The sequence below is a fragment of the Rhinolophus ferrumequinum genome, chromosome 5 (genome assembly GCF_004115265.2).
Source record: "Rhinolophus ferrumequinum isolate MPI-CBG mRhiFer1 chromosome 5, mRhiFer1_v1.p, whole genome shotgun sequence".
Classification (NCBI taxonomy): domain Eukaryota; kingdom Metazoa; phylum Chordata; class Mammalia; order Chiroptera; family Rhinolophidae; genus Rhinolophus; species Rhinolophus ferrumequinum.
The window spans coordinates 85,086,518-85,099,848 of NC_046288.1; the positions used below are offsets into that span (position 1 = coordinate 85,086,518).

General features: G+C 55.4%; 1 protein-coding gene across 3 annotated transcripts in view; it reads right to left on the bottom strand.

Annotated features, from left to right (window-relative positions):
- Nucleotides 1-5,256: 5,256 nt before the first annotated feature.
- Nucleotides 5,257-13,331, bottom strand: part of AFAP1 (actin filament associated protein 1) — a 125,986-nt gene continuing 117,911 nt past the window's right edge. For all 3 annotated transcript variants that reach the window (XM_033105959.1, XM_033105958.1, XM_033105960.1), the window contains 2 exons: nt 12,719-12,880; nt 5,257-9,898 (listed from right to left, as the gene is read on the bottom strand). In XM_033105959.1, coding sequence (XP_032961850.1) covers nt 9,872-9,898; nt 12,719-12,880 — 189 coding nt within the window. In that variant the 3' untranslated portion in view covers nt 5,257-9,871. The remainder of the gene's footprint in view (nt 9,899-12,718; nt 12,881-13,331) is intronic.

Consider the following 13,331-nt stretch of genomic DNA (forward strand, 5'->3'; position numbering starts at 1 on the left):
CTGAAAGTGAGCTGGGAGAAGGGCCTTGGCAACAGGAGGCAGGGTGAAATCATCCTCACAAGAGTGAGAAAGCTGATTGGCTAAGGAAGTTGATGACATCCCGGCAGTGTGGCGGCCCCTGGAGGTCTGGGTCACAGAGTTAGAGGGACGCCTTTCGGTGGTTCTGTTGCTCCCACTGCTCGGATACAGGGGCACATAGGTGTCCTCAGGTCACAAAATGACTGCAGTGGCTCCAGACTGCGTATCATCGTCTTAGTCCACAGGCTCTGATCAGATCACGTGGCCATCCCAGAAGGAGCCCCTAAGCACACTGTCTCAGTACTGAGTCAGATGCTCCCTCACACTCACTCCAAGCCAGAGGCGCGGCCACCACGTTTCCCCGAATTGGGGACAAAGAACCACCACAGAATGCTGCAGATGCAAAAGTAAACACTGGGCCTGCAGCCTTCACCTCAGATGGTGGGAGGGCCCCATCTCAGTTCTGGGGTTGTACACAAGGCGATGGCCTGCTAGATCCCTGGGATTTGTCTGGGGCTCTGCACATCACACTGCCTTCGAGATGCATGGAGAAAAGAAGGATTCCCTCCGATCTGAGAAAGCAGCAGGGGAGACAGGACACAGCTCGCGACCATAAAACACGTGGTCTGGAGGGAGCCCTCCTCATCACGTCCCGAAGCCTGAAACAGTGGAGGGCAGCCCTGCGGACTCAGAGAAACGGCACATTTTGTGGATAGGAGTTTATCAAAGGAAGCCAGAGAAAATTCTAGAGATGATATGCCTTGTGACTCGATGGAAAATGCAGGAAAATGCGCGCCCTTTGAGACACGACAGGAAAGGTCCTCAGGCTGAGTGGAAGGGGAGTCACAGGTGCAAGATGAGCAGGAGGGTAAAACCCGTGAGCGGCCTAATGTTTGCATTAAAGGTGATAAAGCACAGAACCTGGGTGTGTCACCGCTCAACGGACAGAAGAGATACTGTCTCTAAGAACAAAGGAGACAGGAGCTGTAGGAGACCCAGGGAGCTCGATGGGAGGAGGCATTGCTGGGGAACGAGAACAGACAGCTCGCCACACCGGGCCTGCAGCTGTCGGTCCCGTACTACGTTTTAATTCAAAGGAAAAGATTAGAAAGTGCTACAAGGTTCTAAATAGAATAAAGAGGATACTTACAGGGGGAATGCGGGCAGCACTGAGGCTTCCCTGTGGTTCCCAAGGCCGAAGATAAAGGAGGGACTTTTACGGAGAATTCAGCGTCAGTCAAATGTGAAGGACATAGAAAGAGACATTTAGGTTTGTGCACCTTTTAAGAAAGAAAAAAAAGGGGCGTCAAAGCAAGCAGTCCTGTAATGGGTACATGGGATGTAAGAAAGGATTGTGGTCACATCAATACAACAAATAATATTCATCAAAACACAAGTGGACACAAGATCGAGTGAGCTGGCTCCCTGCGTACCCCACCACCTCCGCTGGACAGTTCCCCACGGTAGTGCACTCAGAGCCCTTTACACATGCGGACAAGGTCCTGCCTGGAACCCTCCGGGGTCCTGACACCCACATTCCTCCTGAAGCAGTGTCTGTGGGCACCCCACCCGCCCGCCCGCATGCACACTTAGCCCCCACCCAGCAGAAGCCCTGTTCCATCAGCATCTGTCTGCTCTTCAGGGAGCCTGACTCTGCACAGGGAGACCCATGGTGGCAGCTGGTCACGGCACGCCCACTCCCCTGGGGCTGCAATTCAGAGAGGTCAGGTCATTCTTGGGGGGCCAGTACCTCCTCTTCCCCTGGGTACGGCTGTGCCTGAACTCCAGGCTGGACCAGCTGCCCCCATCCCGACAAGAGGGATTCCAGGACGGCAGAGGCCGGGTGGGAAGGACCTGGGTCCCTGACAGTCATGAAGGTGCTGGCTGTGGGACTTCTCGCTGGGTGGGGCCTTCTCTTCCTTGTAACCAAAAGCCCCTGAGGACCCACTTCCCCTCAGCTTCGAAAGCTCCATGTGATCTGCTCTCCCACCTCTCTGGTATGACTCTGCCCCTCTCCTGTGACGCCCCCCATCTGTGCCTTAGGACCGATGTCTGGGGGTGCCCTCTGTCTGAGCAAGGGCTTTATCAATACAGGCACTTCCTGTTTATTCCTGCTTTAGTTTTTGTCACTCCAGTGGCCCTCAAGAAGCAGTTAGCATGGCATCTGGCTTGTCACGGCGGCTCCCTGTGCCAAGAACAGCTCTCGGCAGCGCAGGTGTGCCCGGCCTGTGGCGTGAACAGCTGTGAGCTGGCCATTGGGGTCTCACTGCCAGCCTGTGCACTCAGCAGGTGCAGGTTCGCTCGTTGGGCCCCCAGGGCCCAGGGCCCAGGGCTGCTTGCCGCTTCTTTCCCACGTGATAACATAACCTTTTGTAGGATCTGGTCCAAGAACTAGCATGGCGCCGGCAGAGCAGGGGATGCTGGGCTCTCTCCCAGCTGCCTTTCGGGTGCTGGGGAAGAGCCCCCAGGGTCGTGTGCACTCTGTGAGCCCCTGTTGGCTGATAGATGGTGCTGGATGTTTTACACACCTCATCCCATTGAAGTCTCACAATGAGCCTGCAAGACAGTTGTTATTCTCCCACTTTATGAGTGACAGAAATAAGAAAACAAGGCAGATTCGAGGCAGAGGCTGGCAGACAGCAAAACCCACGCCCTTCCCACAGGACCGGGGAGTTTCTTATCCGCTAAGGGGAGGCCAACAGATCAGGAGGCCATGGCACTGAATAGGTAAGTTTGTAAACTCATAGTTCCTGAGAAGAAAGAGCAAGCCACGCCACGTCACACCACACCACGTGGTGGGGGGCGGGGCACTGGGGTCCGTCAGGAGGCAGAGGGAGGGGAAAACCTGCATAAGAGCCTTTCTGGTGGTTTCCATAGGAAGCAGCAGGCGAGGCCGGGCAGGCAGTCTTAGGACTAGCTGGTCTGAATACCTTCAGTGACGGGGTTGGTGGAGGCTGTCCTGGGTGTCTGGCATCTGCCCTGGGGGCTCAGAGTGTGTGAGCCCTGGGGAACCCCACATGGCGGGGCTGGGTGTGGGCTCTGGAATAGTTTGTACACAAAAGGGCTGTTTGCAGGTGCCCCTTACTGTCCTAGGGACTGGCCGCCCTGGGAAGGGAAGGCCAGCCATCCAGGGTCAGCGAGGTCCCAGGGGTCAGGGCATCGGAATAAAAAGACAGGCCTGGGCAGCCCTCCCCCAAAGCGGCCGGCGGCACCGCGGAGGGCGGCAGCCAGCTCTCAGCTGGGCACTGGCCCCCGGCCCCTGGGGATGGTTCCAGGACAGACCCGTCCTCTCGGTGCTCAGGACCAGCTTACACTTGCCCCCAGGTGAGTACACCTGCCCGTTTCACGGAGGCATCCACCTGCTATGTTCAGACCCTACTTTGACCAATTGTTCCCTTCCTATGAGAAGACAGCTGTTTTTCCAGCAGCATAAACTCGAAGGCGTGTCCATCATAAAATGTGGATCGTACAGTGTTTTCGTACAGTACTGCTTCCTACAACGGAGCTGGGCTCCTGGTTTATGTTGGTGACGCTTCATGTGGCCTGCTCCCCAAATCATAACTCATGGTGACTAACCCTGATTCGTCTCCATCGTTTAAAAAAGCACGGCCTCGCGCTCTGGTGTCCTCTTGCAAAGTTCTAAAGGAAAGAGGCCCTTTCTTGTCGTCTGGCAGCCCACCAGGCCATGACACGTTCAGGGCCCAAGACGGAGCCTCTGCTAAAAGCAGCCTCAGTAAAGCTTTGCGCCCTCAGCGAGACCATCACCCACCACTGAACAGCGAACGGTGGGGGGCAGAAAGACTGCAGCTCTAAGAGCATTGAGACAAGCTGAGAGCACTTGAAAAATGACGTCCCTGTCATCTCAGGTGGCCTGGAGAGCTCTTTTCACCTTCTGACTTCAAGGCAGTTGCTTTTAACTGACAATAAAAGGGGACCCTTAACTATCTGTGACATGACCAGCCAACACCCCACCTGAAGCCACAGGGACCATGGACTTAGGGTGAAGGCGGTGCACAGGCTCATCTGGTCCCAGACCGTTGACAGGAGGGTCTAGATGGGCAGTTTGCCACTGGGACGTCCCTGGGTCCACAGACACGCCTGTGCTCTGGGCTCCGGGCCACCCCTTTTCCTGTGATCTGACCTGGCCTCTCCGGCTCCATGATCCGGAAGTCCTGCAGGCTTCAGCTCCATCGGGGCTCCTTCTGTGCTGCACTCACCCAACCGCGGCTCCTCCGTGTCTTCTGTCAGGTGACAGGTGGCCCAGCTGCTCAAGTCACCGTCTGTGCAAGTACTTGAAGCAGGGCCACCGCAAGGCGAGTTCTGGAGGGAAGAGCCAGCCCCCGTAGGGTCTCCTTCGGCTGCTCTATCTGCCGTCTGTCTGCCATCACAGGGGGCGTGTGCACCTGGGGAAACTGGTACCTCTGCTCCCCTGGGCACACTGCAGAGTGGCCATAAGGGCCTGCCTTGGTCATCACTCTGCCGCATTCTCATCCCACTAGGCCAAAACCCAGAAATCTGGCCACCCTCCCACAGGAGGAGCCTTGGCCGCAAGCCACAGCGTTCCCTTCTCCACCTGACAGGAAGCCCTCCCCTCTGACTCCAACCCGCTCTAGACGCTGGTGCACCTTCCTCCCGGGTCCGGGTCCCTGCTCGGTGCAGCTGCCAGCCTTTGTCCCACTGGCTCGTAGTCCCCTTCCTCCACCCTCCGCTCCTGCTGGTGGCTCCCATGGGAACGTCTTCTCTCCTTGCCAAACTCCTAAACACCACGACCCAGCTCCGATACCCACCCTCCTGCAAACCCGCCCCGACTGCAAGGCAGCCGCTCTTTCTCCCAGGGCTCCAGAAGTCCCCATAGGACCCTGTATTCCCAGAGCACACCGGGGTCACCCATTTATACGAGGGAGCTCCCTGAGAGCAAGTCACACCTGATCCATCCCTATTTCCAGCACCTAGCACAGAGCCTGACACTTGCCAGGTGCACAATCATTTATTGGATTTAATATTCGAGTCTGTGGACTAAAAGGCACTACAAAAAAACAATAAAACAACTATGGTTCTTTCATGAAAGCGGAGGATTCTTGCTAATAGCGACAAAGCTATTCCCCTCTTCTCCCTTCGCCAGTTACTTCTTACCCACCACACCCATCAAACTGCGTCCATTCAACACGAAGGAAGAGCGTGAGAAACCGAGTGACTTCCCCATCTGCACTTCAAAGCAGGTTGGTCGAGACAACGACGCCTGGTTGGAAGAGTTTTATTAATAATACACAAATGAGTCACGCCGCAGGGCGCCGGTCTGGGCTACACCGTGTGAAACAGTAGAAAAATCCCTTAGTAAAGAAATTCAAGTGAGGCGACTACAAAATGGGGCAAATGGATGGAACACTGGTATTTCCATTTCTGATAAAACTTTTCACTTTATGAATTAAATACATTGAGAAACACATATGAAAACATATTTACAGTCATTTAAAACGGGCACTGCCAACATATTTAATTAAAAAAAAAATCTTTCGTGTTTCCTGCCTGCTTCTTTCAAAGAGAATTTTAAATATGACTTTAGTTTTTAAAAAATACAATAAGGAAATAATTACATTCTTACTATGAAAACATATTACAATGTATAGCACAGTCACTTAATGATGAAGACCTGTAATTTAAAAGTTGATGTTAAAATTTAAACATCCCTTCTCATCAGAAAATCAAATACAAAGATTATAAAAAACACCTTTGGTCCCCAAGAATTATGAGCTGATGATCCCAGTTTGAAAATATGTCCCATGGTGTCAAATAGAGCTACCTGGTCGCACTTGTACACCATCAAGGTAAGCTTTTCGGGAGGAACGTAACTGGAAATACTCTAAAGAGACGGGCAAGAGGATGCATCCAAGTGAAGCCAACAGCTCCCCGGGGACAGGCTGCCCGCTTTTGCTGTGGCGCGGTGCTGTGTGTGTGTATGGCACGAAAATTTTAGTTTATTTCACAGTATCAAGCTAGCCCGTCATGGGGATGATGAGGCAGCACTAACAGGAACAAATAGTAATAATTGCCCTCTTTAAAACTACGCCATGATTTGAAATTATTTTCCCCATTAAAAATTATTTTAGAAAAAAGGAGGAAGGCAATAGTTTAACAGTTCAGTGTCGCTGTGGCCTTTACATAAAGGGGAAGCACCTGCCTAGACTTCCGGTCGCTGTGCTCCTGGAAGAGGCGACATATAAGGATCAGCACTGGCTGGATGGTGGTCAGCCCCCTGCCAGCTGCGCCAGGCACAGACGTGACACCGCCAGCTTCTCTGCTGACAGAGTGGGCCTGAGTGAGCCCAACCAGCTGCCCGTCCTCAGGAGGTTCCCGTCCTGTGACCTCGTGAGCTGGGTCTGCGGGCAGCATTTACATGCCCCCCAAACAGCTGCTGACAGTTACCACTCCCTTGTGGAAGGAGGTGCGGCATGACTCTCGCCCACAGCCCCCATGGCCACCCGCAGCCTCACAGCTGTCCCCTTGGCAACCTGCACAGCAGTGCAAACTGTCGCCACGATGGAAGCAAACCTGCAGCTTCCTGGGGTGGCCTTCAGGGCCTAGGACACATATTGTGAAACAACTTTGCAAAAGGTGGCAACCTCCAACCCATCCGAGTGGCTTGGGGTTTTTAGAACAGCTAGAAACAGCTCCGGACAAGTGGACGAGGTGAAGGCCAGGCCTGGCCAGCTCGAGTGCACCTACAGGGGACAAAAGTGACCTTGCCCTATGGCCTAAGGTCACCAGGCCTCCCAACAGGAGACCGTGGGAGGATCTGCGCGCAAGAGGCCTCGCCCTCTGGACGCTGAGTCCAGCACCTGGGCCCAGTCATTCCCCAGCGCCACTCTGGTCCCCCGGCCGGGGTGGAGTCACCCTGAGGCCGGACAAGGCCTGCTGGCTTGTGTGCCCTCACAGATGGACCCCACTGCACACTCTGGGCAGAGGGGGAGTGAACGCTTCCGGCACGTCCACGGCAGTGGTGACATAGAGAGCCCTTCCCCGTCACTGTTTTTGTGCAAAAGGTTGGCGAGGGAGCTCAAAACAGTATAAAAATATAAAAGTGGAGGTGACCTCGCAGACGGATGGCACCTTACCAAAAGGGAGCCGGAAGCAGAACCCTGAGGCTGAGAGCACGGCGTCGGGTCCGAACGGGGAAAACCCCGGGCAGCGCATGCCAGCCCCCCACCCCGTGTGGCACCACGTTCTTCCCACTTTTGGTCAGGATCCCGTCCTAGTCCGGCCAGCACTCTGGGAACATGACTGTTAAGGGAACGGTGGACATTTCTAAGGGAATCTGACTTCTCCCTGCGGAGCGTGATCTGCGCCCCAGCAGCGAGGGACTGGGTCAGGCTCTCACCCACCCACCGGCTCCATCCGTGTCACAGGGCCACCCCCGGGCCCAGTTTGGGAGGTGATACAACGAGGTCACTGTCAGATTCCTGACAAGATGTCTCGGGTGTGTCTAATATATACAGATATAAATTAAAAACTATATTGAACATATACAAATAAATAACTTATTCTGAAGCAAGTGCTTTAAACTAACTTTCCGATCAAATCTAAAAACATGGAGGGGAACATACGCTATCAGCAGCCTCGCCCTCACGGGGCCCATTTTAAACGGCTCCGTGGAACCCAACAGGATTTAAGTTCACCATCCTCTTTAAAAGGCTGATGGTTCTGAAAGTCATTTAAGACCTGGGGCTTGAGAAACAAAATGTGTAGCCAGGAGTCTGCAGACCAGGGTCCACGTCCTGGGCCCGACCCGACCGGCTGCATCCTTGGCCGCGGCCCGCAGAGGCTGCCCCGCTGGTGGTGCACCTGCCGCCTCCGGGCCGCCCGCCTCCGCCGGCTGAGGTCGAGAACGCAGGCTGCCAGGGTGTCCCTTCCTAAGAACAGTTGAAAGCTGGCAGTCCTCCGGGCAGAGCTGGCTGCCAGCAGAAAGGCCCGTGAGCCTTCAGTGGGGGAACGGTGCTGGCCCCGCAGGCAGCAGAGAGCTGCGGGAGAACATCCCTTTGCCTTCACAGAGAAGGAGCTGCACTGCGCGCAGCGGACTGAGGGCCAGGGGAGGAGGGGCCCGCCCAGCACTGGTGGGAAGAGGCCTGAGGCTTTGGGGCTCCCTCCAGCTTCCTGCTCAGACTTGCTGGGGTCAGCCGTGCCCATGGTGATGGGATGTGCCTCAGCCTGCTAAGCCGTGGGCGTCGGTGACAGGGCCAGGTGACAGCCCAGGAACCACAAATACTCCTGGCACAGGGCTTTGCAATAAATTCAAGTTTCAGGTGGACTCCAGTTAAACAGCCTCCGATTCTTGTTGGAAAACTTCCTTCTGCACCAGAGACTGGTTCCCTGGCCTGGCCAGTAAAATCACACAGCCCGCACACGGACGGCCCTGGCACGAAACAGCCTGCCCCCAGCGCCTGCGGGAGGGGTGGTGGCCCCGGGATGTGCTGAGGGCAGGGTGGGACAGCCTTCCCAGCGGGGCAGGACAGGCGTGCCTCACCCCGGCCCCACGTTTCGGTAGCACGAGCCGTCCGCGCGTGCCCTGCCGCCATGCATCGGTCCGTGGAGGGCGGCCTGACTCTGAGTTCCTGCCCCGTCGTAACAATTCCTGAGAGCGTCCCTGGAGACACAGAAGTGTGGTTCTGAGGCCCTCGGGGTAGAAGCTAGATCTCTCTGTCCCATTTATGCCTCAGGCCTGGTTACCCCCAGAAAGACCACACAGGAGGCAAACAGGAAAAGCGACGGGGAGGCCAACACAGCCCGCGTGTCTGGAGAGGAGGATCGCACCCAAGTCCACGGACGCGTGCAGGGTTTCAATCTGCAAACTGGAGCAGGGGGTGTGGAGGGGACTAGGAGCTCTCTCTCTCTCTCTCTCGGTCCTTCTCGTGCTCTGTGACGCTAAGGTTCTAGAACTGTACGACTTCCAGAACCTGCTCCCTTTGCAGGATGGACCCACACCATCAGTAAGCGTCCTGTGAAGGGAAGTCTAAGCGCGACCCTGAGGCTGCACAGGTGAGGACCGCCCGCCAGCTCCGCAGTGGGAGAGACGCTGGGAGGCCACACATCAGTGGAGTATCAGACACCCTCGCCGCCTTTCCGAAGCAGTACAAATAATTAATAAAGCATGATACGAATCTCTGAAAACCCCTTATTGCTAAGTGCGGCACACGATCAAAAGAGAACATTTTTTGAAAATTTAAAAAGAATGGCAGCTTTTCTTGTCCAGGTGACAAAAGCATCTGTCCAGTCCAGAAAAAAAAACATTAAAAGGTAAAAAATGTGTCACAGCACAACTCCTTAGGCCTTTACCTCAAGGGACAAGGGGACAGGTATGTGGGAGGGGACACAGACACACTAGGGGGTCGTGCCAAGCGCGTCACAGCCATGAGCATCCAGGCGCCCCTGGCAGACGGGCAAGGCAGCCCCAGTGCCCACAGGAGCTGGTGACACTCGCTGGAGAGGCCACGCCGAGGCCTCGGGGCCCACAGCCCCGTTCACCTTCAGTCTGAGGTTGGGCTGACACTGGTTCAAGCCATCGTTTTGCTGGGTGAAAAGATGCAATTTCTCCATCTGCCACAGGATTCTTTTACAATACCTTTCATCCCTTTTTGTTTTTAACAAATGAAGTTGGAAACCAAAGTGGTACAGGTAAATTTCTTTAAAGGACACCATTATACAGTAGAAAGAATACACGTGAGCCGGGTCTGGGGACGGGCCTCGGAGCTCAGTCACAAACCCCGTATCCTGCCGCAGGCGGGGGCCACGTGGGCACAGCTTCCTGCGGGTGGCATCCGGCGGCGACGCCAGCTGGCGCTGGAGCGCTCCCACGTCGCCTCTACGTCCCGTTCTTCAGCTCCCATTCCTGACAAGGGAAGTGAGAGCAAGAGTTGGGCAGAGCCAAGCGGCAAGGGGCCACGAGACACCCCAGGCGTATCTGTGGCCTGGAGGGTGTAGCGGGGGCTGGATGGCGGCTCCTCAGAATGATGAGCACAACCACCACCCGGCCCCAAAACCAGAGCAGCGGGAGCCCTGCCCAGGACGCGGAAGTGCCCGAAGACCCAAGAAGAAATCGTGTGTGGAAGTCTGCGCCACGCGGCCTGCTCACCGAGCAGGGCCTTCCCTTCCCACTCCGTGCACTGTGTGTCAGTCGCGCTGCTCTGAGGCAAACGCCCGACTCCGACGGTGTGTCCTGGGCTCTCCCAACTGGGCCAGGAGCGCACTGCACACCTTCACATACCGTATAAAATCAAGAATGTCTCACCTTTTCTAGAATCAAAAGTTCAAGTGCAGTGAATGGTTGCAAACACGTTATTAGCACACTGGCAGAAACCAAAACAGAGCTACACAACCACCTGCGAGCACTGAGCACCTGGTTCTGCAGAGAGGAGGACAGGCCGTCTGGGTCCCAGGAAACCCCTGCCCTGCCCCACTCGTGTAGGGAGGCTGTGGGCGAGACTCCTGGCTGCTTCCTCGGCGTCGCCTGCACGTGTGAGCAGAGGCAGCTGTTTCCCAGGGCATATGGGGTCCTGTCTCCTTTCTCAGTCCTCCTGGGACAACCACGTGGGCCACTGTCAATAGAGGAGACACTGGGAGGACGAGCCATGAGACCAGCACTAACTGGCAATCTCTGCCCAGCTCACCAAGCTATGGCACTGCCGGTCTCAGCGAGAACACGGACTGCCACCTGCAGACACCGCCAGTGCTCACCACCCACGTTCAGCAACGGTAAGACCGCCACCAAGCAGAGGACCAGATGGCGAGCTCAGGGAAACTGCCCAGCCCGGAGGCCCCGGCAGTGCGGTGCAGAAAGGCAGGGCATGTCAATGGCTGGTGCAATCTGTGGGGCAGCCCAGCGCCGCTGCCTTTGGAAATGGCTCCCGTGCGCAGCTCTGAACGCACGGCCGCAGCCCCCGTGCCCGGGGGAGCAGAGCTCCGTGGGCACACATGCTAGGCCTGGTGCTGGACGTCATGGCCACTTCTGAGCCCCTTCTCAGCTAGGAACCCCTCCCAGACCGCGCTATCTCGTGCTCAGAATGCCCTCAGCAGGAACTGGAAGTATTTTCCAAACACGACCTGGGATAACACGTTCGGGCCCAGAATGAGTCAGCCCGGTCTGCTCCTCAGAGCGAGGATGGGCGGGCAGACAAGACCACGTGTGTGAGGCACCTACAAGTGGATTACAGGTCCCGAGTCAAAAGGACACACTGCCACCCCTTCCTGCAGCCGTGGTCCTTGTCACTGTTTTCAGGAATCTGGTCCCCTACCCCCCGCCCCCCGTCCCATCCCATTGTTTTAGCAAGACTCCTCCTGGCTGCTTCCTCCATGTTGCCTGCACGTTCCCCTGTGAGTGTGGGCCGGTCGTGACAAAGCGGCAAGAGCTGGAGTGCCCGGGCCTCTGGATGGGGTGGGCACAGCCAGTAAGGGCAGCCCTTCCGGAGGCTTCACTTGCATAACTGTAAGTCTGGTTTCTGTGACAGTAAAGAACCAAATAACTGAAATACTTGTACTGCATTTCTCATCTGCAAATCATTAGGGGATTTTATTGGGCAACTTAGTTCTAAATCTCTCAGTAAAAACACAGTCCCCTATAAATGAGCACAACAGTTACAAACCAAAAACACTTGATGAATGCTGAGGAAAGTCACAGAATGACGCCCAACAATCCTTCTTTTCCCCAAATTGACCAACCCACAGTCTTCAGTCCAATACATCTGCTGTGAAGGACCAATTCTCGAGGGGGTGGGTCACCAGGGACCCTCCCGTGAACACATCAAGTGTAGCCAGTGGTTAACATTCGCTTTCTTACCTAACACCAGACCCACCTTGCAGAAAATAATGTATTTCTAGCCAATTTGGAATGGGCTCCCGAGCTGCCAGAGAACAAAAGTCATGACAGCAATTGGAGGCCCCAGAGGCAGTGAAGGGAAGACGTCTGGCCTCCACATTTGTCAGAATAAATTAAATTCATCTGGATGAATTAATGCCATTGTACCGAGGATGATTTTTCCATATGACACTTTCAGTTACTTTTATCAAGATAAACTATACTGCTTTGACAAACTATAAACAGTTTTTAGATTTTTCAGAGTTGTAAGTTTAGCATCAAAAAGTGTTAGTGGCTGATCGCACCAGAGACCGGAAGACACTATAGGACGGACCTCAGAGTCCCCACTGACCTCGACGACTGATGGATAAGGCTGAGGGTGGGGGGGCTGGAGAAGACGGGGCCTGGACAGAGCTCCGGCTCAGCTGCCCCAGGCTCCACCCCCCCAGTGAGAAACCACGGCAGGAGAAGCCAGGAGTCCTGCCCGCTCCTGAGACAGAGCTGAGCAGCTGGCTTTCCTGACACTAGATGGTAAACGCCTTGGGGAAGGTTCTGGTTCTTTGTGCCTTTGAAAGGGATGCCCGAAGGGGGGTCTGACTGTTGGAAGGACGTGGAAGACATTCAGAAATGGCATCTAATGGAAGGTGTAGAACTTCGTCAGGCCAGCAAGAGCCTGAAGCTGAACTGTGCGCCCCCATCGGCCTGCACCCCCATCGGCCTGCACCCCCCATCGGCCTGCACCCCCCCATCGGCCTGCACCCCCATCGGCCTGCACCCCCCATCGGCCTGCACCCCCCCATCAGTCTGCGCCCATCAGTTCTGGGGTACCCTGCCAGCACGAGGGGTGAGGGCGCTGACCTTGGCCTTCCGAAGCACGTGCCCCCGGCAGGGGGAGCTGCCGGCCGGCTGGCTCTTCTTTAGGACGGCCGCGCTGTTCACAGGCAGCGGGCCCTCGGCGTCACTGGTCTCACAGCTGGACATGGGCGAGTTCTCCAGAGTCCGGTGCCTGAAGACTGGAGACTTAACACAGAGACAAGACCCGGTGTGAGCTGTGCTTTCCAAGCCATCACTACTTCCCAGCAAGAAACGGTTCATTTTAAAGACAACAATGGGTTTTGGAAATCGGCAAAAATAACAATAGTAAGGACCAGCACATACACATACGCAGCGCTACCTCGGTTTTCGAACATAATCCGTCTCGGAAGACCGTTCGAGTTCTGAAACGTTGGAAAACAGCCGACAGCGAGGCCTCAGGATCTTGCACTCAGCGGAGGCCACGTGACATGTTTGACTTCAGAGGCGTGTTCGAAAACCGAAGCATTTACCTCCAGGTTTACGGCGTTCGTAAACGGAAATGTTCCTCAATGGACATGTTTGAAAACCGAGGTGCTACTGTACCTATAAATATAACTCTAAGTGCGACTTTCACACGTCCATTTCACAGACAGAAAGACCAAGTAAGGCTGCTGAC